The 21294-nt window shown below is 43.3% G+C and overlaps 1 protein-coding gene across 3 annotated transcripts in view; it reads left to right on the top strand.

The window, feature by feature from the left end:
* Positions 1-20556, top strand: part of LOC131973862 (ras association domain-containing protein 7-like) — a 35434-nt gene extending 14878 nt beyond the window's left edge. For all 3 annotated transcript variants that reach the window (XM_059335972.1, XM_059335973.1, XM_059335971.1), the window contains 5 exons: positions 14353-14551; positions 15312-16240; positions 18397-18571; positions 18664-18771; positions 20254-20556. In XM_059335972.1, the coding sequence (XP_059191955.1) occupies positions 14449-14551; positions 15312-16240; positions 18397-18571; positions 18664-18771; positions 20254-20285 (1347 nt within the window). In that variant the 5' untranslated portion in view covers positions 14353-14448 and the 3' untranslated portion in view covers positions 20286-20556. The remainder of the gene's footprint in view (positions 1-14352; positions 14552-15311; positions 16241-18396; positions 18572-18663; positions 18772-20253) is intronic.
* The last annotated feature ends 738 nt before the right edge of the window (positions 20557-21294 follow it).

Here is a 21294-nt window from a genome sequence, read left to right as displayed (position 1 = left end):
TTACTTCAGTTACTTGACGGACAGAGCTGAGAAGTGGTTATTTAACTTACTGCTAAATGTCCCCTTTCTTTAAAGCATAAAGATATTATTCCTAAAGCAACTATCAGATGGCAGGATAATGATGTGGTTGCCAGAAGTTGAATGCATTATAAATCTTTCAACTTTCTTCCCAGCCTTGTTTAGTTAGCACTTCTTTTCTCTCTCCCTCCCTTTGTGTCTCCCTCACTGCCTAGATATTTCTTATTTTCTATCACATGAATGAGCCTGTTAAGCATGGAGAGAGCAGAGTGTCCTCAGAGAGTCGTCTTGCCTTGTTCTCCGCAATGTTATTTTTACTGCTCTTTCACTGCTTGAATACACAGATGGACCCTCCTCTTCTTCCAAAATAGTCTGTCTGTGTCCCTGTCAGTGTGTCTGTCTGTCACTCAGCTCGCATGGCAAGAAAAGCAACTCCACCCATGCACACCGAGATATCTCTTGGGATTCTTGATGGGAATTTTCAAAGTCATTCTTCATGCTGTGAAGTGACTTAATTTCTCAGCGTCCTTATCAGGAGTCGTTTTCCAACTCCTGCAGTTGCACCCAGGGCCAGAGGTAATTGAAAACGCTGTGACAGCATGTTGGCAAAATAATATGTTTGCATGTTTGGGGTTGTGATTATTTTTGAGAAAGTGGTTTGAACCACTTTTCTCCTCCCCTCCGTCTTTCTCTTTCTTTCTCACGTGTTGCGCCGTCTACCTCTCTTGCTCCCTCTTGTTCTTTCCGTGCGTCCTTCCCCTGCCTGTGCAATGTGACGGAAGGTAGTGCTGTGCTGTGCTCATGTCGGATCCATTAGGGATGAAAGCACACTGCAGTGATAAAAGATTGATCCCAGTCCTCCTTGCATCACATTCACATCCCTCACACCCGGCTCCCTCATCCTCCCTCACACCCTTATTTCTAATCCAAAGTCAACCCAGTTTTCAATTTATCAAATCATCTGTACTTCTCTAAATAAATCATCTTCACCAACTTTACTATGGCAGACTTTTCTCATAGGATTTCATAAAGGGGAACATTCTGTTTTTCTTGTGCAGGATGCTATATTCAGCCTGTTGTACAAGGTTACAAGTTCTCAGTTATGCAAAGAGAATATCATCCTTCTTACAAGGTTTTTTGGGCAGTATGTTTTTTTAAGAAATTGGACTGTTCCCTATTTACTCCCCAGGTGTTTTTTGTTGTTATACCAGGCAGGATATTATGTAATTGGCTAGCAGGACCAGTAAAAGACTGGCATTCAGCCCGGCACACACACACACACAAGCCTTATTTCACCTGCTGTATACGAGGAGGTAAAGACAAACACAACAGACCTGTAGTTTGTCAGCTGGGAGGCTATAATTACTGAGAGGAAGGAGGGGATATGGAGTTGGAATTTCACTGCGGTTCGGCTGTTAGATCTTCAGACATGAACCTTTTCAAGAACACTTTTTTTGTGTTGTAAAACTGCAGAATCTTCTGGACCGCTCAGAAACAAGTGTATAAGTCTTTTGATCCCAGCTGGAGGTTTGAGAAACACATCCCTAAGGGAATGGGTTGTTGCCAACTGCAAGCTATCATAGTTGTTTTTGTCTCCAGTCAACCTTTTTAGGTAATGCTGTTGAAATAGCTTAGCCTGAATCTGTCTTCATTCGTCCAACATGTGCAGGTCAGAGGTAAGATTAAACCACCTACTCTCAGAATGCCCTGACTGAGCTTAGTCCACCTAAGGATATGTTCCCAATTGAGTCCAGCTGACTGTAAAGTTCACCTGAGTGAATGCTGTCATGTCCAGTCATGGTGAACTTTGCTTCATCGCGTCATCAAACCCATAGCGACACATTTCCTGTTCTGTTGTAACAGCTTGAAACCGCTGGCAGGTTATAGTTGCTGGGGTTATGGACGTCTGTGTCTGTTTGTCACTCTGTCCATGGCTTTCAATTCTACCATGTGTAGTGATTGTAGTGCGGGTAAACATCTCCGCCAGCCCTCCTGGGACGGTCATGTGACAGTGTGTGTGTTTGTGCGCATCTGTGGATGTGTGCGTGCGTGTGTGTGTGAGAGTGAGCAGCAGGTTGCTCCCTTGCTCAACCAGCCATGCCGTGTGGACCGTCTGCACACTGAGCTCTTTGGACAGTAAATAACATGGTGCCTCAGCCAAGGGCCCCGGACAGGGCCGGGAGGGGGGTCAAGACGCCAGCAAGAAAGAGAAAATGTCTGCTTCAGGGCTCAGAGATACTAAATCAACAGACGGGGAGCAGAGAGGCAGGTGGATTTGACAGACTCGTCCCTCATGCTGCGAGGCTTGACGTTAGGCCTGTCATCGAATGTAGATGTGTTTGATCAAGCACATTAGAAGCAAAACAAGTCAATGGGTAGATGGCAGCTACTGGTACACAAAGCAGAAGCACTTGTATGGATTAGAGCCGAGCAAAAAATCAGAAATGCTATAATTCCGCATGTTAATTTGACAAATTACAACTGTAGTAAATTAAAAAAAAAAAACAATTCCATAATGTACAATGATCTCTTTAAGTTATCATGTTACATGCTGCTTTTTTCTGAATGCAGCTGTATGATGAGGCAGAAGCATGTGACGGCATCAAAGGTGGGTGCTGGAGTTTTTTTTAAGGAGACAAAAGCACCAAGAAAAAAATATCTCCTACCAAATAACCCTAGGTGAACAAAAAAACATATTAGGCCAGAGTGATCTGTCACATGCATATGGATGTCTTCATTCTATCAGTTCTGTAGTACAAGGAAGATAATCAAAGCACAATCTTTCTCAGGTGACTGTGTGCCACTTAATGTACATGTGAGTGTATATGTTTGAGTTCAATGCTTTCCGAAACCCGGTGACAAAGAGACCGAAGCAGACATGTCTTTGATCCGTAGAGATGAGCAGATAAGACATATACTCTCAGCGTCAGGTTACCCGCTTCTCTGTGGTTTAGGGTGCAATTTCTGACTCAGATCTGGGCCCTGCTCCAAGACGCAGGTGTTTACTGTGTTTCCTGGGCTCCCTGGCAGAATATTACTGGTATCTTTTCTGAAACATAAACAGCTCCAGGTTTCACATTGCAAAGTTATCAAGATATTTCAACATGCTTGCCTCATAAAACTGGTCCGTTATGAAAGGCCTCAGTTATTGTACCTGGAAAACTGACCGCAGTTATTGTTTGGTTCGTTTCATTTTGACATATTTCAGACTTTGTGTTTGTGTCTGTCTGCCTGCTGTTGAATATTCCCTCTTTAACAAACACTTGCTTTGTGCAGGCTTCCCCTTCTCTTCTTCTCCACTCCACCCCCTTCTCTCTCTTTGTCGTTCCCGAGGGGTAGCCAACTTATCTCTCTAAACTCAACAACAGCAGCCTTGTCAGTATTAAGCTGTGCATATATGCATGCGTATCCATGCCAGTGATCACCCAGGTGACCTTGTGTCAGAGGGGTGAAAGGCAGCTTTGTGGAAGTGAAGCGGCACCTCAGACAGATATACCGTCTTGGTCTCAGAGGGGCTCCTAGGATACTGGGAATCAGCCATAAATCTGCCTATTGCCCTACTACCTTTCCCTTGCTCATCTTGACCATCCATACACTCCCCCCCCAACACACACACACACACACACACATACACTGCTCCGATAGGCGTGATCGTTGCTTCTCCTCAGAGTAATGACAGGGAAAGAGAGCTGTGTGTGACACCTCCCCATCAGACTATAAATCCGGTCTGTTGAGAGGCCCACCCTAAGCCTTGTGGTCCACATGCAACACAAACAGTTACCACCCTTTACTTTCTGTGTATTTCGATCATTTATGGCTGGATATCAATCGGCAAAACTTTTTTTTTGTATTGCACGCCAAAAATTTCAGCTGTAAAAGCAAAATTCTAAAGTACAGCCCACCTCCATGATTGTGATCATGATGCCTTTATATTGTGCCACTTCTATGAGAATTCCATCCCGATTTTCTTGGCAAAATTGCCAAAGCCAGTGTGATTCAAGGCTCTATCTAGCTGCATAAACATGAACTTGAATTAGCTGAACTCTTTCCCATCTTTGAAACACTTTGCTGATATTGACATGTTTTATTGCATTTGTCAAGTTGAAGTTTTTCTTACTTTTTTGGGTTGCTTTGCAGTGTAGGTAGTTGTTTTCAATGATGGAATAGCAACTTTTTCTTCAGGATTTTCTGCTACTGAATCAGGCTTTCAACATCTTCAGGAACTTACACAAATCTGCATTTGTAGACAGCCAAAGAACCCCTTGGAAATGACCTGTGATTGGTCAAAGTCTCCTGTCACAGCCAAGATTTTCTAGAGCCTGAAAACTGAGCCTAAGACACTTGAACTGATAAGGATTATTATGGATTTTCTTTGGTTAGAAAATGATGATTATTGAAGATACTGAAGAGTTTTGTTATCATGGTATGGTACTGACATTGAAAATTGAAAATGTTCAAAAGTATCTAGCCATAGTTGACGTTAACACCATCTTTAGCAGGGGTTTATCCTCTTTCCTACACCTTAAGCACCCTCACAAGATTTAGTTTCTGGTCACTGATGCTATAATTATTTGATATTAGTTAACCTCTGCCCCTTAATGCTTTCATAAAATGAAATACTCTGAAATATCTCATTGATGCCTGTGGGGAAAAGCTGCACTCTGCCTCACCACCTTCGGTAATAGTCCCTTTGCGCCCTCTTATACATGTTATGATATCTCTTTTCTTCCGTATGTTTGACACTTTATAAGTTCTATTTTTGCATTTCCTCTCCACTCTCTGTTCTAATAATATGTTTCTTTTATAAGAAGTTGTTTACTCAGAATATCCCTCTAAAACCTTGAGTGAGACTTGAAATATTGGGAAGTGTGTTCACAGTACAAAAGCTTCATTATTAACTGAAGTGAAAAACATTGTTCATAGTTTGATGACACATTGTACATTCCACAGTGCTTGTCTGTTCGAACCCCGCACTATAAACCTTATCTCGGCACGCACAACGGCATTTTTGTCGAATGAATCATACGGTAACGAAAAGACATCTTATCAGCGTGTTGCAGTATTTTACATGGTCCTGCTGCGATAAGTTACCTGAAGGTCTTAACACACACATGCTGCCTCTCTGGCTCCATGGCTGTGTTTACCTGTATCCCTCTCTCCAAGGGCCAGGTATGTTGGAACTCCCTTGATAAATACCGGGAGGGTGTAGACGAGATGTTTTGCATGGCAGGCTGACCTTAGCGATGGAGTAACACGTTAATCTGTACAGCCTGAGGTTTTCTTTCAAACTTTGCTGGCAGTTGTTCAAAGAACGTCACAGCCAGGAACTCTGGCTTTCAGTTTCAAAGTTGGATCTAATCGAAAGCAGCGGTGAATGGATTGCATTAGCTATAGTAGTAGTTTGTGAACTGCCCGTGTAATGTCCGTGACTTGATTGATGTCTTGAGAAGAAACTGGTTGGAGTTCTTCTCTTTCATCTGGGAAAACATTCGTTCAGAAGAGGGGTCCCTGTTTTCTTTCTGCTGGAGACATATGTTCAAACCCCGTACAAGAATGTGCACCTGCTCTGTCTTGGATTGATAACTGCTGCACCTAAGACCGAACTTCAATCTTGTATATCACTGTAGCACACATGTGACTGACTTAGCTGTGTGTAGATGATATTGGCTTGCGGCTTTGCTCTCTCTCTCTCGCATGCCATTTTCTCTGCAGCAACACATAGATATTTGTTTCCTCAGGCATGCTAATGGCAATATTCCCTTCAGCTCAGATAAGGACCGGCAAGTGCATGTTGCATCATGAATTGCATGGAATTAAAGTATGATGAAACACTAACACCAGTCTCAGTCACTGACAAAATAGCCTTCCTTCAGTATCCGTCAAAGGCGCTTCAACTCTATAAATTAAGTGAGATAGTGCATAACTTGAGGCCTTATTTTGGATTGTGCTTCAAGGTGGTAGGATAGGAAATAAAAAGAAGACAAAAAAATCAAGTGAATTATTGATAGAGCAGACATGGAAGCGACCTTTAAATTACTCATGAGTTTAGCTTCAAACCTGTGACACTGGAGGCATTCCTGACTCCTCAATGACACACGCTTGCAGGAAGGGAGAGTGGAGCACACACACATGCACCTGTAAAAAGACTCGACTATAAATAGCATGTGTTGGTAATTTTGAGGCCACTAATTTAAAGTTGCCTACAGTGTAAATTGCATCCTTTTAAGTTACTTTCACAGTTATATGTTACTCTTGTCCCAAATGTAGCATCATCTTTGAGTTTGAGTCAGCCTGTCTGCCGTCTGTCTACATAACATGTTATTTTGGCTATGTGATAAGTGAATGTCTGTCTGCATGTATATTCACTGCACAACCTATATGCGTGTGTGTTCTCTACTGTGCGCGCTGTGTATGAGTTTGGCTGGGAACAGAGCAATGTCCTCCTTCCCTGGCAAGCATTGCTGAGTCAGGTCGGGAGTATATAATTACACATGGGTGCCCATCAGCAGTCTGAGAGCCTTCTTCCCTGGCTCAAACAACAATACAAACTCCTGTACTCGCACAGCTCAGCCAAACCACTCATCCTGAGCCGAGCCCTCGGTGGAGGCCAGCTCTACCCGGCCTTCCGTAGGCTATGTGCAATCCTGCATTATCATTCTCACCATTTGCTGCTGGCGCTGTGGGTGGATCCATGAGTCAGCGCAAACAAATTCCTGGTCTCTAATGTACTCGCCTCACGCTCAGTTTCCGGGACTGAAGCAAACTAGTGAATGACAAAAGCCAAAGCAGGTATGAGTAAGTGTTCCAGTCGGTGAGATGAATAATGTAGAAGTGTTTTATTGTGGCCAGGGCTGTGTAAACTATTGTGGCCACATGCAAACTGGAGTTTGCCTCATCACTTTTTTTTTTTTTTTTTTTTACTTTCTTTTTATTGATTTTTCAGTGGAAAAAAAACCCCACAAACATATAATTATACACACAGAACAGGTACATCAGACAGGGTCATCCATAAATACAGCAAAATACAATGGCAAAATACAATGGCAGGTTTTGTTCTAAACAAAGGGCTGACAGGTTTGCCTCATCACTTTTAAATGAAATTCAAAAATGTTTCTTTATATTTCCAAAGTTAGAATAACAAAAACAAAACCTACTTTCTTAGCATTTTCAAGAAGATTACATAAAGATTCTTTCTCTCCGACCATTTCCTCCATTTCCTTCTCTCCTGTGGTTCAGGCCAGGTTACCATCTGCCTGTGTGAGTGCTGCTTGTGATTCACGATGACTGGGATTTCACACTAAGTGCTGTTATACACACTGTGACTGTAGTGGTAGTGACAGCCACAGGTGATGGCCAGACGCTCGAACAGCCATGTCGAGACCCGCTTCAAATCAACTGGAGTAATCGTCTTCAACCTTTAAACCCTCCTCATCAATTACTTGCACAGCCTGTATGTTTAGCGACTGCACATGAGATGCAGCAGCAAGAAGTTGAATCACCCCATTTGTCCCAGCTGATCTGGGATTTAGTCTCGCCACCCTGTACTAGCAAGTTTGCTCTTGTAAAATTGAGGTTTGCTACCTATATTTGCCCTTGATTTAGAGGCAAAGGTGTCCCCTGCATGAATAAACCACTGATCCACTCTCATTGAGATTTCACACTTGGACGAGCCAATCATTATAATGGAGAAGGCTGAAGGCAGCGGCAACAGATCCCTGTATGACGACTAAAGCTTATTAGTGCTGTTTCTGATTCTTTTGCGCTGAGTCATTAGCATGTCAATAGAGGAGAGACACAGGCGGACGGGGGATATTTTCAAAGAGTTGGTTGGTCATAAGCATTCAGATTTTTTTTTCCCCAAGAAATATTTGGCAAATTAATGTGCTGTGAAAAACTGCATTATTCATTAAGTGTGTTGAAGCTTCAGTGAAGCTCCGTTAGCTGGAAACCAGGCAACCGTTCAGTCTAATTAACAAGCTGTGTGTCTGGAGAGCCTGCTGCAGCCTGGCCCTCTACTGCGGGGAAGATGAAGCAACATAGTCACTGTCACAACAAAATGCACGATTGTGCACATATGTATTTACCAATGCTTTCACGCAAATTAAATGTTATCTTGGCAGCGCAAACAAAAGCAAACATGGCCTATTTTTCTTTTTTAAAGTAGAACAACATCCACAAACCACAAAGTGAACAGACTGCTGTTTGATGTTCTGTCAAAACCTCCCAGACAAGCTCAACCTTCCAGCTGTGACTTTATTATTTTTCCAACATTTTACAGCCTTGTCACACAATATAAAAGCAAATAATCTCCTGCGTGAGAGGTATGTCTACATTGCAAAGTCATTAAGTTTTAATGTCGCCCAATAGAAGCCCTCAGATCTTGTATGTGGTTTCTTCATGCGCCCAATGTACCACTCCCTGCTCTTTGACCGCAGGCACTGGAGTCCTGCTGAGAATGACTTGTGCATAAGAGTTATTGTGTTGTGAGAGCTACTGTAGGCTCACGTCACTTTCTCTGGTCTTCTTCCAGATCTGTAACTAATAAAGCCATGCTTTCAGAGATACAATCATATGCAGGTGAAGATATAAGGCCCTGTCAGTGGTGTTATGTATAGTAAAGCGTCTCTCCAAATATTTTCTTCATTGGCCCTGAGGATTACATTGGTCCTAGCTTGTTGTTGCAGATGTTTTGTACAGAGATTAGCATCATTCAGTCTCTGAAGGAACTTTTAGAAAAACGTCAGACAAATTTATAAAGAAAATCATGCAAATGAATTTCAATCATGAATAAAAAAAACAGTGCAGGTGCAAGAAAGGAAAATGAAAAATATAAAAGTAACAAAGTGACCATTCTGAAAAACCTCTTTCATTACAGTGCCACGTAGGAAGCTTTCCAGAGCCCAGAGGCTGTGACTGCAAACGCTTGCTCATCGTTAATAATGATGATGATGGCTTCTTTCACCCAGTTGGTTGCTTTCAGCACCACCTGGATACTTCTGGCAAAGTGTAAGCAGTCACATAAGCAATGATAGCATCTTCAGCCAGATAAATTCTTTGTGTTTTTAAAATTAGGTCTGCACAATTAAATTTTATAGAAATCACAGTGTGGGCTAATGCAATATCCAAACTGCAGGAGGCCCAGCATTTTTATTTATGAAATTAGAATAATGCTGCAAAAATGATCATTCCTTTCAATACTGTGAATTGCAATTCCAATGGCATATAATATAGTGATATAAATATGTCAGAATAATTGCAATCAGATTGTTTATATTATTTAAAATTAAATTAACTAAATTAAAGTTAGTTTAAACCCCTGCCAGGACCAGTTTGATTCCAGTTATCCAAATATCTATTTTGTGTGTGTGTGTGTGTGTGTGTCTGTGTGTGTCTGTGTGTGTCTGTGTGTGTGTGTGTGTGTGTGTGTGTATGTGTGTGTGTGTGTGTGTGTGTGTCTTAAGTGCAATACATCTTTAGAAGCAAGTGTAAAAGCAGGCATTAGACATTTTCCTTGCTGCTGTGTAATGAAGCAGCAGCTGAAAATACCCATGTGATTCATCACAAGATATCCACAGAGAACCACTTCTAATTGCTGAAGCAAAAGGATAATTTTCTGATTTTCTAATTATTGTACTGCGCTCAACTACAGGCATGCTTTGGACTTTTCTGTTTGTTTTTGGTCTCATTGGTCCTTGAGCACATACACTTGTGTGTTCACTTGGTAGACGACTGAATCACTGGATGACGAATAAGGGGGTGGGGGGGTAAAGAATGCAAAACGAGAGGCGAGAGAGGACAAAAGAAAGTATCTGTTCTCTCTTTTTATTAGTTTTATCTGTGGTAGCATGTGGACACAGCAGAATGGCAGTAAAAAGCTGGCGTGGCATGGTAGAGGACCCGGCGATGCCAGGGGCCACAAAAGAGGCAACTCTGTCTGCTGAGTGGGGAACCAGAACAACAATAGTGTCTCTGCAGTACAGATGAGACCAGGCTGCTTGGTGCCAGCGTGTTACTGGCTCTTTGAGTGTTTGTGTGTCTCTGCCAACCTAGACCAGAGTGGCACAGAGGACGCAGCTTCTCCCAGCACTGTTTATTGTCCTCCAATAGCAATGTCTAACCTATTATATCCACTTTAACCAGCCTGGGCCAGGATCCTATGTTCTCTGTTGATGCTGATAGGGATAACGGTTTGACTACACTTGTTGTTTTCTGTGTGTTTGTGTATCTGTCTGTGGTTCAGATCTGAAGCAGTGCGTGGTGCACACTTTGCCCTTTACTCCTGCCATTGTTCCCTGGACTTGTGTTGCTGCAGAGATAGCACAGTAATCACTGGGGCAACATCTCATAAAGATAGGCCTAAATGGTATGTGTGCTTGCAAACACACTTACACATACAGGCTTATACATGAACACAAGTATACCCGACCTTTGACCGTTGCACTAGCATGCACAAGAACTTCCTGTACACGCACACAATACACACCCAGTAAGCATAATATTCATGTAGCCTCAGGGTTCAGGTGTTGAAGAGCTACAGTACATTAATGACCTTGTTTGAAATTTTTCTGAGCTTTACTCGTTTCTGCATGTTTACTGCTCATGACTAAAAAACACACCTTAAGGGTGTGTCTGTCTGGTATTTTGCATGGTATTTGTGTTTTTATGTGTATTTTTTGTTTTTATGTATTAGCGTCTTACATTCTGATTTTCGCATTCAAGTAGGAAACCCTGAAATAAGTGGAGAGTGGATGACTCCCACGCTGTTGTTTTGGCATATGGACACTTCTCTGAGTCCAGCCTGTCCAAAAAAGCCCATTAATTCACAGCCCAACACTGTTGCTCACACAGGATGGCACACAGACGAGCCGAATCATGCCCAGGGCTGTGATGCTAACCACTTCTGCCTTGAGTCAAATTCAGCGAGGAGACGGGAGGCTGTTATTGAAGAGAGACAGACAGAGGCACAGACAGGGTGATGAAAGACACAAAGCGGGTTAGCGGGATGGGTGAGCGATGATGAGAGGGGAGAGAGGAAATGGCACATGGCTCCAATCACTGCTCTTTTCTCTACCACTCTTTATCTGTCTATCTGTCAAACTTCCCCCCCCCCACCTCCATTTATTCTCTCCCTTTCTCATTTGCTCACTGTCTGTCTTATTCACTGTCTCTCTTTCTCTCCCTTTCATCATGCACTATGACTACTCTATTTTATTTATTCAATTTAAGCTCCTCAAGTGGCTTTTTTTGTGCGGATGTGCTTGTGTCTGAGCCTCAAGATTTTTGATTGCTTCAGTTTGCTGATGACCTCCAAAGTGATTGTACATTTTCTTGATTTCTTCCTCTGAGAAAACATGTGACAGACTAGAGCTCAGAGTTTCAACTGAAACTCAGTACTGTGTTGGTTTGGGTGGGTGGGGCTAGGGTGAAAGTAGAGGTGGGAGTTGGGATGTGTTTTTCTGTTTTGGGTTGACATGAGGTTCAAGGGTGGGGTTTGGAAGTGTGAGTGTTGTCATATGCATACAATTATGCGTTTTGGATAACTTTAGCGGCTTAGATTCGTATGGGCGTGTGTGAATAGTTACTCTGAACAAGTGCAAAGCAGTCTAGAGCCTGTGTTTGTCGACAGCATTTGCATGTTGACTCTGAAACCAAACATTCTACAGTCGAGGGAGCCTCCTTTTTGGATCTCAAATGTGTTGACAGACTCTTTGGCTTCTGCAGTATTTCCAGCATTATTTCAGCCCCTGTCATTGTTGTTCAGAGTCTAAGTTGATGGTACGCATCACTATTCTAAAACTGCATTTCACAAACAGTGTAAAGGTGCCTTTCCTCCGTCTGTATTTCAATGAGAACTGACACAGGACTCCGGAGCTGTGCTGTGAAAAGGAGCTGGGTCAGGCGGATGTCTGGTTCTCAGTGTTGTTGTGCCTGTGACAAAGAGAATAGACAGTAACCTGAGACTCACAGGCCTGTTTGTTTCCTGTTAGTGCAGATTATCACATTTCACCAGCCAGGAGGGACGAGAACAAAGCATCATGGGAGAGTGACATTCTGGGAGATGTTTGTGTTCTCATTAAATGAGATTGTTACGGTACATAGGAATCTTGGACAGATATACAGCCCTTTAGGTTAGGTACTGTCTGCAAGTCTGTTTTTCTGCAAGCATGAAAACAATATCAAATCAAAATTTGCCTATAGATGCAGGCATGTTATATATAAAAATGTCAGGAGGTCAACCTCTGTTTGACCTTTGTGAACAGTTTTCTCACTAATTACCTTAAGGTATGAAAATCCTTCAATCAGCTAATGCTAGCACCAGGTAATTAGCTTGGTTAGATAGGTGCATCCATACTTCATGGAAACTACATGAATTCATCGGGAAAATATTTACTGAGGTAATAAATCAAATGTGAAGTAGCATAATTTTCCTGTTGACTTTCAGACAATAAGACTTCTTTTCTTTTGCAACCAGTGAAGCCTCCCCTTGCTGGCCATTATAGAGAATGCAGGTTTAAGGCACTTTCCACATTGCTTTCACTTTTTAGGCCTGGAGGCTATGTCCACTTATTTCATACAGCTTGTGGTGTTGGCCTGTAAGGTAACATTCCACTGCATGAGGCTTAAAGACTTCAAATGTTTCTTCCTTTTCCTGCATGCTTTTAAACAAAGCCTCACAGCTGAAGTCAATGATTGTCAACTGGCTCTGTGACTCAACCAGTTAGCCTTAATTAAGTATTGCAACATGGCACACTCTGTACCCTCTGTAATATATTGACATCTTTTCTGTGTTGAAGTGTCTGGTGTTTGATTTACTAAGCACTCCCTTTTCATATCAACTTTTTCTTCAGATGAAATCACCACACTCTCATAGCTAAAAAAGAATTTCTACCACATGTGATCATCCTTCTCTATCTCCCGCTTATTTTCCTGTGATCTCAATCCGTGGGTTCAAACTCCGAGCTGTGCCGTCATTCCCTCCCGTATGCGGTGTCGTGTTGAGCTGTTCTGTGTGATGTTGTTGCCACATCAGATAGGCTGTTGCTCCCCAGCAGAGTTGGTGTTTGCTGTCTAAACAGCGAAGGAGTAATGGTGGTGCGGGGCAACCAGGTCAGCGGCAGAGGAGAGGCGGGGTGTTCGGGCTTTGTTAAGAAAAGCAGGAATTCTTCCGGCTGGCAGATGAAGTCAGTGCATTCCTCCAAAGCAGCTCCCTATAGGCAGCCAGTGGAGCAGAGCCAGGCTCTGAATGAGGGGCAAGATAATGGTGGGGCTCAGTCTTAAACACCTCCCATTGAGAACCGGAGAGACAGACAGAAAGAGAACACCATCTGTCTGACTCTGGGTGAAGAGTTGTCTTTTACCCACCTAGGCTACAAAGTTTCATTTACTGTGCCAAGTTCTATAGATAATCCCACCACCGCCCGAGGCATTTCACTTTTTATGAGCACTGCGGTATTTTATTACCTTGTTTTGAAGCTTAGCTGTTAAAGTACAGACGGAGAGACAGACGTTGCACTGCACAGAACAGTATTTTTTTAGGTTAAACCTGCCACCCAGACGCGTACTAGGCAACCTGCTGATCTGCTCTCTGAAGTCTGATGAGACCCAGTTCTGGTCGTGCTGATCAAACTGAGGAACAAACACACACACAAACACAAACACAAACACAAACACACACACACACACACACACACACACACACACACACACACACACACACAGACACACACACACAGACATACACAAGTTCTAGCTCTCCTGCCATGTTTCTATGTATTTCTAACCGCACAAACACCCTCTCCCAAACATAGACACACTTGAGTTGCTCCACTTTCCCTGTCCGTTCCCCTTGGCGGTAAGCTATCATAACGGCTTTGAAGGAGGGCAGCAGAGCGTTTAATTGGGTTACAGATTGGCATTTATGCTTCCAGGTCCACAAGATACTGCCGGGGCTCTTAACTAACCACCAGGACCTTAACAAAATGCTACAGTGCTCTACCCCTCGGCTGCTCGTCTCAACAAAATTTACAATTCAATCATACTCTCACTCAGCAAAGTCGATTTGTGACGTCAGCACTGCTTGGTGTAGAAGCTGGCATTTCAGCTAAATGAGTAACACGTGTGGGTGCTGCTTATGTGACAGCGTGTTTACATTTGCAACAAGTTGTGTGACACGTTGGTGTAAGATTACATCATAGTCTATGTGTGGTGTCCTTTTTGTCACCCCCGAGACCTCGCCATTGTTTCTACGTCACAAAAGTCTCTTCTTACAACTGGAAAATTGGATTCAATCACATCAAGACGGCTCTAACATGTCTCTCTGTTGTTGTCTTTCAGAGTCAGTGCCATGCAGTGTTGAGTGGAGTTAAGCCAATCTGAAGTGATCTGTTTTGAAGACCATCTTACCCTTCACCCCGTCCCGCCTCGTCCCAAATGGAGCTCAAAGTGTGGGTGGACGGAGTGGTGCGGGTCGTGTGCGGCCTGTCTGAGGAGACGTCCTGCCAGGATGTAGTCATCGCTCTGGCCCAGGCCATTGGTGAGTACCTCAAACTCTTTCCTGCTGTGGAATCACTGGGTCATCATCTTGTGATACCAGCTGTTGTTTTCTGGCACCTTGTTTGTCTGCTTGATCTGTTTATCTTCAGTGATTAGATAACAGCTCTGCAATGACAATATGATGCAGACAAACAAGAGTCCTTGTTCATGCTAAGGTTACAGGTATCTAGTTCTACACTCACCTTTTCATTCTCCACTGTACCAATTTGAGTGTTGGATTGCCAGGGGGTCAGTTTGGGTTTGGGTCAGCTCTAGTCCCTGTATCCTCCGGCTTTATTCAAGCCTTACGCTGCAGCAGCGTTGAACAACATAAATCCAGATTTAGCACTCTCCTCCTTCCATGAGTGAGCTGCCTGCCAAGTCATCAGGGAGGGCTTGTCCTAATTTCAAGGTCCTTGTGGAAACTTGAATTTATTTGAACATTTTCTACATGTTGTGTGGGTCTTAACGCAGCAGCCTTTTATTCCATTCCTCAGAGGCAGAGATTTAAAGGTATCAGCATCATCATAATGCGTCTGATGTCATTTGTTCACTTAGTGATACTTGCATAGAGGCAATGGGAGGACTCAAACCAGCTACTTTAATTACACTGAAGGAGAGGAAAGGTCTCAACTGATTTATGTAACATGATTTTTTTTAAAGTGAGTGCCATGCAGCTTCTTCAATTTGATATAGTTGTCGTTTAGGCAAGTTAGTTTGTGTTGTCTTTGCACTCACTCTCTGTCTCTCTTGTTCCCCAGGTCAGACGGGCCGTTATGTTCTGATCCAGCGTCTTAGGGATACAGAGAGGCAGCTGTTGGCCACAGAGAAGCCTCTGGAGTCTCTGGCTAAGTTAGGCCAACATGGCAGTGAGGTTCAGTTCTTCCTGAGACGTACCGGCCCAAGCAGCAGTGACGGACCCAGCTCAAAACAGGACAGACCAACTCCACCCCCGCTGCCCAAGCATCCTGAGCCAGAACCTTCGAAACGCAACCAGCCTAAGAAAGCACTCACCTTTAACCTGGGACCATCCACGTCTCCTAACACCAAAGCCAAACAGTTTAAGAGGTCTCCTCGGGACTCTCCAGAGCAAAGAGCCTCTCCTTCCCCTTCCCCCAGCCTGGTATCCCATCATGTGCCATCCCCATCTCCATCACCACCTATAGGTCCATCTAAAGAGGAGGTCTTTAGGAAGGTTCTTCAGCAACAGGAGAGACTGAGGGCCATGGAGGCCCAACTAGAAGCCTTAGAGAGGGAGTCACATACCTGGGAGCGTCCATACCCATCTCCATGTCCTTCACCAGTTTCTGACGCTCACTTGCAAGAAGAGTTGGACGCTCTGGAGATAGCGATGCGGAGGAACCAGGCCGAGCTGGCCCACGAGCAGTACTGGGAGGAGGAGCTTCAGGCGGAGGTGGAGAGGGAGCGAGGAATGAGGAGGAAGCTGGGGGAGCTCCACGCCAAGCTAGATGACTGCGGGCGGCGGCTCCACGAGTTCTCTATTCGCTCTGCTCAGCTGGAGCAAGAGATCCAGCGGGAAAGCCAGACGGAAGGCAAAACTAACGGACCAGAGGAATCCCTCGATGCTGTGAAGGCAGAGCTCCAGAGCCGGGAGAATCACGGGACAGAACTGGACGAGCAGCTATCTGAGACTGACAAGGCTCTGGGGAAGGCAGAGTCTCTGATGCAGGTAAGGAGAGAGGTGACGGTTCTGGAGAAAGGGCTATAAATCCACATCAGCCTGTGTGTTATCAATTAAAGTGTGAAGCACAGACCCTCTTATAGCCATACTGTAAAACTGTATCCCTCTCCTACCTGCAAAAAGGCAGCATACAAACAAACACCAGTGCAGAGACACAAGACATGATTTGTTGTGGCATTTTTATCTATAAATAATTATTAAAGAAATTATACTGACATGAATGCTGTATACTCATATCCTATCTTGTTTTACTGTCTGAAGAACTAATAACAGCTGTCTCGCCAAACTGGTTTGGCAAGTATCATCTTGCATGCATGTTCTGAACACGTGTGGACTAATTGTGTTTATATTACATTGCCAGTATCTGAATCTTCTTGTACCCTGTGTGTAAAAACAGAGATTAAAGAGGATTGATTTGTAGAACAAAAGCCCCCTTTATTGGATCTACTTAGCCTCACGTCATCTGTGGTGACAATATTTGTTTACTTTTAGAGGTTGTCATAGATGCGGTTGTGTCAATAAAAGCCGTACCCAGTTTGAAGTGAAACTTAAGTCACCTCATAATCCACATGAAACCCAAACTCTGGGTTCCACTTCATGGAGCTCATTCAGACTGGTTCCAGCTAGGGGAGTGAAGAAAATGAAATTCCTCTTTTTATTGTAGTATGTCAGGTGGTGTTTTGAATGTTTTGCCAAAAGGAAATGGAGCAGAGTGAAAAGATTTCTAGTCTAGTGTTTCCATGTCTTCATTAGCAAAGACCAGCCAGACTGAAACACCCTTGTGTCCCATTCTCAATCCACTGGGCTACAAGTAGAAACTCGCAAACTGGCTGCAGTACTGATTAAAACATAACGATAAGCTCATTTGTCAGTCATCCTCATGGGGATGTGTCTGACTCTGGGAATGAATGCGACAGATGTAGTGCCCGATTGATGGAACAAAGAGAAACTGTGTCACGATCAATTTGCCAATTATATAGAAAGCATCCCGCTGCAGGAAAGAGGTATAAGGCTTTTGTTTTTTGTACGTACGGTATAATATGTACCATGTCATAACAGGAATGCAAGACTTAATAATCTGAAAGTAACCACAGAGGCATTTGCCACCCAGGCAATTATCACCTGGAAGAAATGCTTTTATTTCCAGTAAATTATATCTTAATACTGGTAACATAATACAGTATAATAAAGCTCAATCCATAATAATGGAAAAGTATGCATGTCTGGCCGTGTGAGGCTGCCAGCCGAGTGGTTAAGTGTTGGTGGTGATGAGCACAGCGTTACTGTCATTAGGCTAATGGAGGCAGACCTGCAGGTGTGAACTGCCTCAGCAGGCTGCCTCAGTCCAACATCAATTATATGTATACACACACATACACACACATAGGTGCTGGGGTTGGGCACTATAGCAAACTCCTCCTGCTGCTTCCTGTACTGTGCACAGACACATTGATTAAACACAAATGGATAGTCGATTAAGACTGATTGACTGGCCTGTTTGTGTGCATCACAGTTTAATCTGTGGGCGCAAAGGTGATGCCACTGTCTCGATGGATTATCTCTGATCCCCAAGTTTCAATAATTGGAGCTGATGAATGTCTCGGCCTCCTGGCATCAGGGCGATTAAGAATGCTGCAGGCAAATGAGCATTGTTATGTATCCCTCTATATAAGTATATTACTCAGGTTGCTGGAATCTGAAGGAATCAGATCACAACTGCTTATGAAATTTGGGGATTTTTTCTGATTCATTGTAGCTGAATAGTCTGATGACAGTTGATAGGCTGTTTCAGTAACTTGACACTCGACTCATAGACTCTGCTGCCCCCTCCTGGTGAAAAGATGCTTGGCATTTACAGTAGAAGTTATGTGGCCTAAAGGCAAAATGCAGGAGCCCTACCTTATAAATAAAGAATACTTTCTACTGTTAGTGTGTTATTATTATTATTACAGCTATAATTAAAATAACACAGAACAGAATTATATCCACTGATTAACATGTATGTTTAGCTTATCCTATTTTCAAATGCTGCACCCATGAGCGGGCAAACAAGGTGTCAGCATTCAGTGAGTCATCGCTGATAGATGCGTGCTCTCAATCATCCTTTTGTTTCCCTCACTGATCCATGTTTTTTTCCATCTCAGGCCAAACAGGAGGAGCTGGAGGAGTTGAATAAGGAGCTGAGGCAGTGTAACCTGCAGCAGTTTATTCAACAGACAGGTGTCCTGCCAGCGCACACCCACTCACGCACAGAGCTTCAGGAGCAGCTGGAGCAGTTAGAACTGGTACATCTTCTGCAGGATGGATACAAGAATGGAGGTATGGAAACAAAAATAAATGCTCCAAGTCAGCATTGCGTACTCGTCAGCTGAAGTCAGATGACGTGAAACATTTTTCTCTCTCTCTGTCAGGCCACAATGTAACTCAAATGGAATCACCGCCTCGCCCCACTGCCAAACAGTTCCTGGGACATCCACGCAACCTGCAAAACCCTCTAGTGTCCAGTCTCAACCCTGAGGGTGTGTATGTGTGAGACTCTGCTGCTTCCAAGTCCACCCTGCTCTGCTCCTCTCCCGCCCTGCCCGTCCCCTGGTCTCAGAGCCCCTTGCCCCCATTCGTTCTACCCCGGCTTGATTGGGTTTAAGGTGTTGGGTAGTGGAAGCAGCTGTGTGGTGGAGGTCCCTGCTACTTTTCAGCAGCTTCCCTGTGCTCTACCTTTAAATGCCGAAAGACTTCTCTTCTGCGCCTAACTCTCAGTCTCCTGCTGATTCTGTCCCCAACTTTTTAACAGCTGATTTAACACATTCCTCTTTTCATTTTCTCACGTCCCACTGCTTTAATTCTGTGTGTCTACGTATCCTTTCATGTCGCCTTTACTCCCCGCCCTCCTCCTCTCTCACTGTTTGCTTCTGGACTAACTGGAGCTGCTGTCTTTATACTTTAATACATCTGGGAACTTGCTCATAACCCCCCCCCCCCCCCTCTGTAATACAGAGCGGCCTTCCCACCCTCAAGTCAACAGTCGTCTACCGACAGCTGCTTTTCACCGTATCTCCATGTAACACATCGATCGCACAGGGAATGACTGTAGCAGACATTCTGATTGTAGCGCTGTTTTTATACTGTGACATGGAAAGATATGAGACCAATGCCATTTCAGTTTGCCTTTTATGTATGGATACTATTTATGTGTATGGAGGGGTGTATCTATACAATGCCTTGTACTTTGGTGACACTTGACTTCCAAAGAGCAAGAGCCTTTTCACGGAAGGGCTCTGCAAAATGTATTGCACTGTCCCATTCTCTTCCTGTGTGAAGCCATGGCCTTGGTTTGGCGACGGAGAAATGTAGCTTTCAGTTCTCTTTCTCCTCTGCTCTAAGACAATTTATTTTAGGAGCTTATAGCTTTTGTCTATTTTTGTCAAGCACCATGCCAAAAGAAAGGATACATTTCAAAAGTAGCGCACCAAGGCCATGGTTTGTTAAGATTTCTTTCTTTTTCTTCATTGGGATGGATGCGCCTGGTTCTTTTGCAGTCATCACACCTAACATTTGACCTGTCATAACTTGTATTGTGCCTCAGTGTGGTGTAGATTTAGACTGAGCTTACTTGCTTAAGCCCTAATAACAAACATCAAGCAAACAAGAGAAGCCGCTGTTTTCAGTACTTTGGCTGTCTTCATTACTGTTATCCACAAATGACCACCCAAACCACCTTAACCAATATTTACTTTATCCAAGCACTTAGCATCTTATTATATGTCTCTATTATGCTGACAGGTCAAAGTGACGTGTGTTTATGAGTGTGCACTCTTTCCTCTAAATGACTTCATAGTCCACAACGGGTACATGAATTAACCTAATAACTGGTCTTGTGTCAGCTAGTGCTTCTCATGTGTGAATATCTGGATTGACCCCGGTCTCTCCTGCTGTGTCTTAGCTGAAAAATGTTTTCCAAACAAAGGGATCATCATCCCCACTTATTTTTGTGTGTCTTGCAGTCCTCACATCCCGAGAGTCGTCATGGAGATAAAACATGGACCGCAGGGCCAAAGGAAAGTTGTTCACTGTTCTTTGACCGTCACCTCTTATTTAACCCCTTTATTTGTAACTCATTATTTAATCAACCATGATATACATACTGTATATACATAAGACAAATATATTTACAGAGTTTTGCTACTGTAAACACTGCAACGTATCTGTATGAAATGTAAAATAATTTAGAAACCTTTTACCTAGAGCAATTATTACTATGACTGTGTATTTAAATATAATAAAAATGTGCATTGTGTTTTAGATAACATGTTGTTGAGTATTCGTTTTTCTTTATCATCTGTTTAGGAAGACACATTTTTTTATAATCATCCTTGTATCTGCAGTAACTAAGGTGCAGCCCATGTGGATTGCCCTGCAGTAAATAATTAACACACCACTGTGCACTTTCTAAAAATTACAGTGCCATGAAGCTCCTATGTGAAATGCATTATGAATATGTTATAGGTACTAAAATATGCATGCTCTTCTCATTGCTTGTGGTACATCTGTCCTATGATGCAAAATCAAGATGTATTCACAGGTGGCTGATTGAGAGTTCACAAAGTGCATCCTTGGATGCAGAGGGAAATGTGGCAAACATCCTGCTATTGCAGCCTCTTCAGATATGAGTGATGTAACATGATACATTTACAAGGCATGTGACTATAGAGGCACGAGGGCACTACAGACCTGAGATAATTCACAAGAGCTGAAAATCGGCCTATTTAGTTGTAAATGTAACTGGAGTGGACTTATACAGTATGTTCTTTCCATCTCTCTTTAGGTAGATGACAACAAAACAACTCAGTTTTGTCACTTTGTTACATTTTGTTATCACAAATCAAACCCTGACATGAGAGAATAAACACATTTACACAAAGATGGCTTCTGCACAACACTTTTGTCCTCCTCCCCTTTCCTGTTCGTTTACCCTGGAGAGTAAATATGCTGGCTGTCACAGAGTGACATGAGCTCCTCTTGTGCTTTGGCTAACCCCTGACTGA

Source organism: Centropristis striata, chromosome 6, assembly GCF_030273125.1.
Source record: "Centropristis striata isolate RG_2023a ecotype Rhode Island chromosome 6, C.striata_1.0, whole genome shotgun sequence".
Lineage (NCBI taxonomy): Eukaryota > Metazoa > Chordata > Actinopteri > Perciformes > Serranidae > Centropristis > Centropristis striata.
The sequence above is the reverse complement of the archived record's forward strand: the minus strand, read 5'-3'. Positions and strand labels throughout refer to the sequence as shown.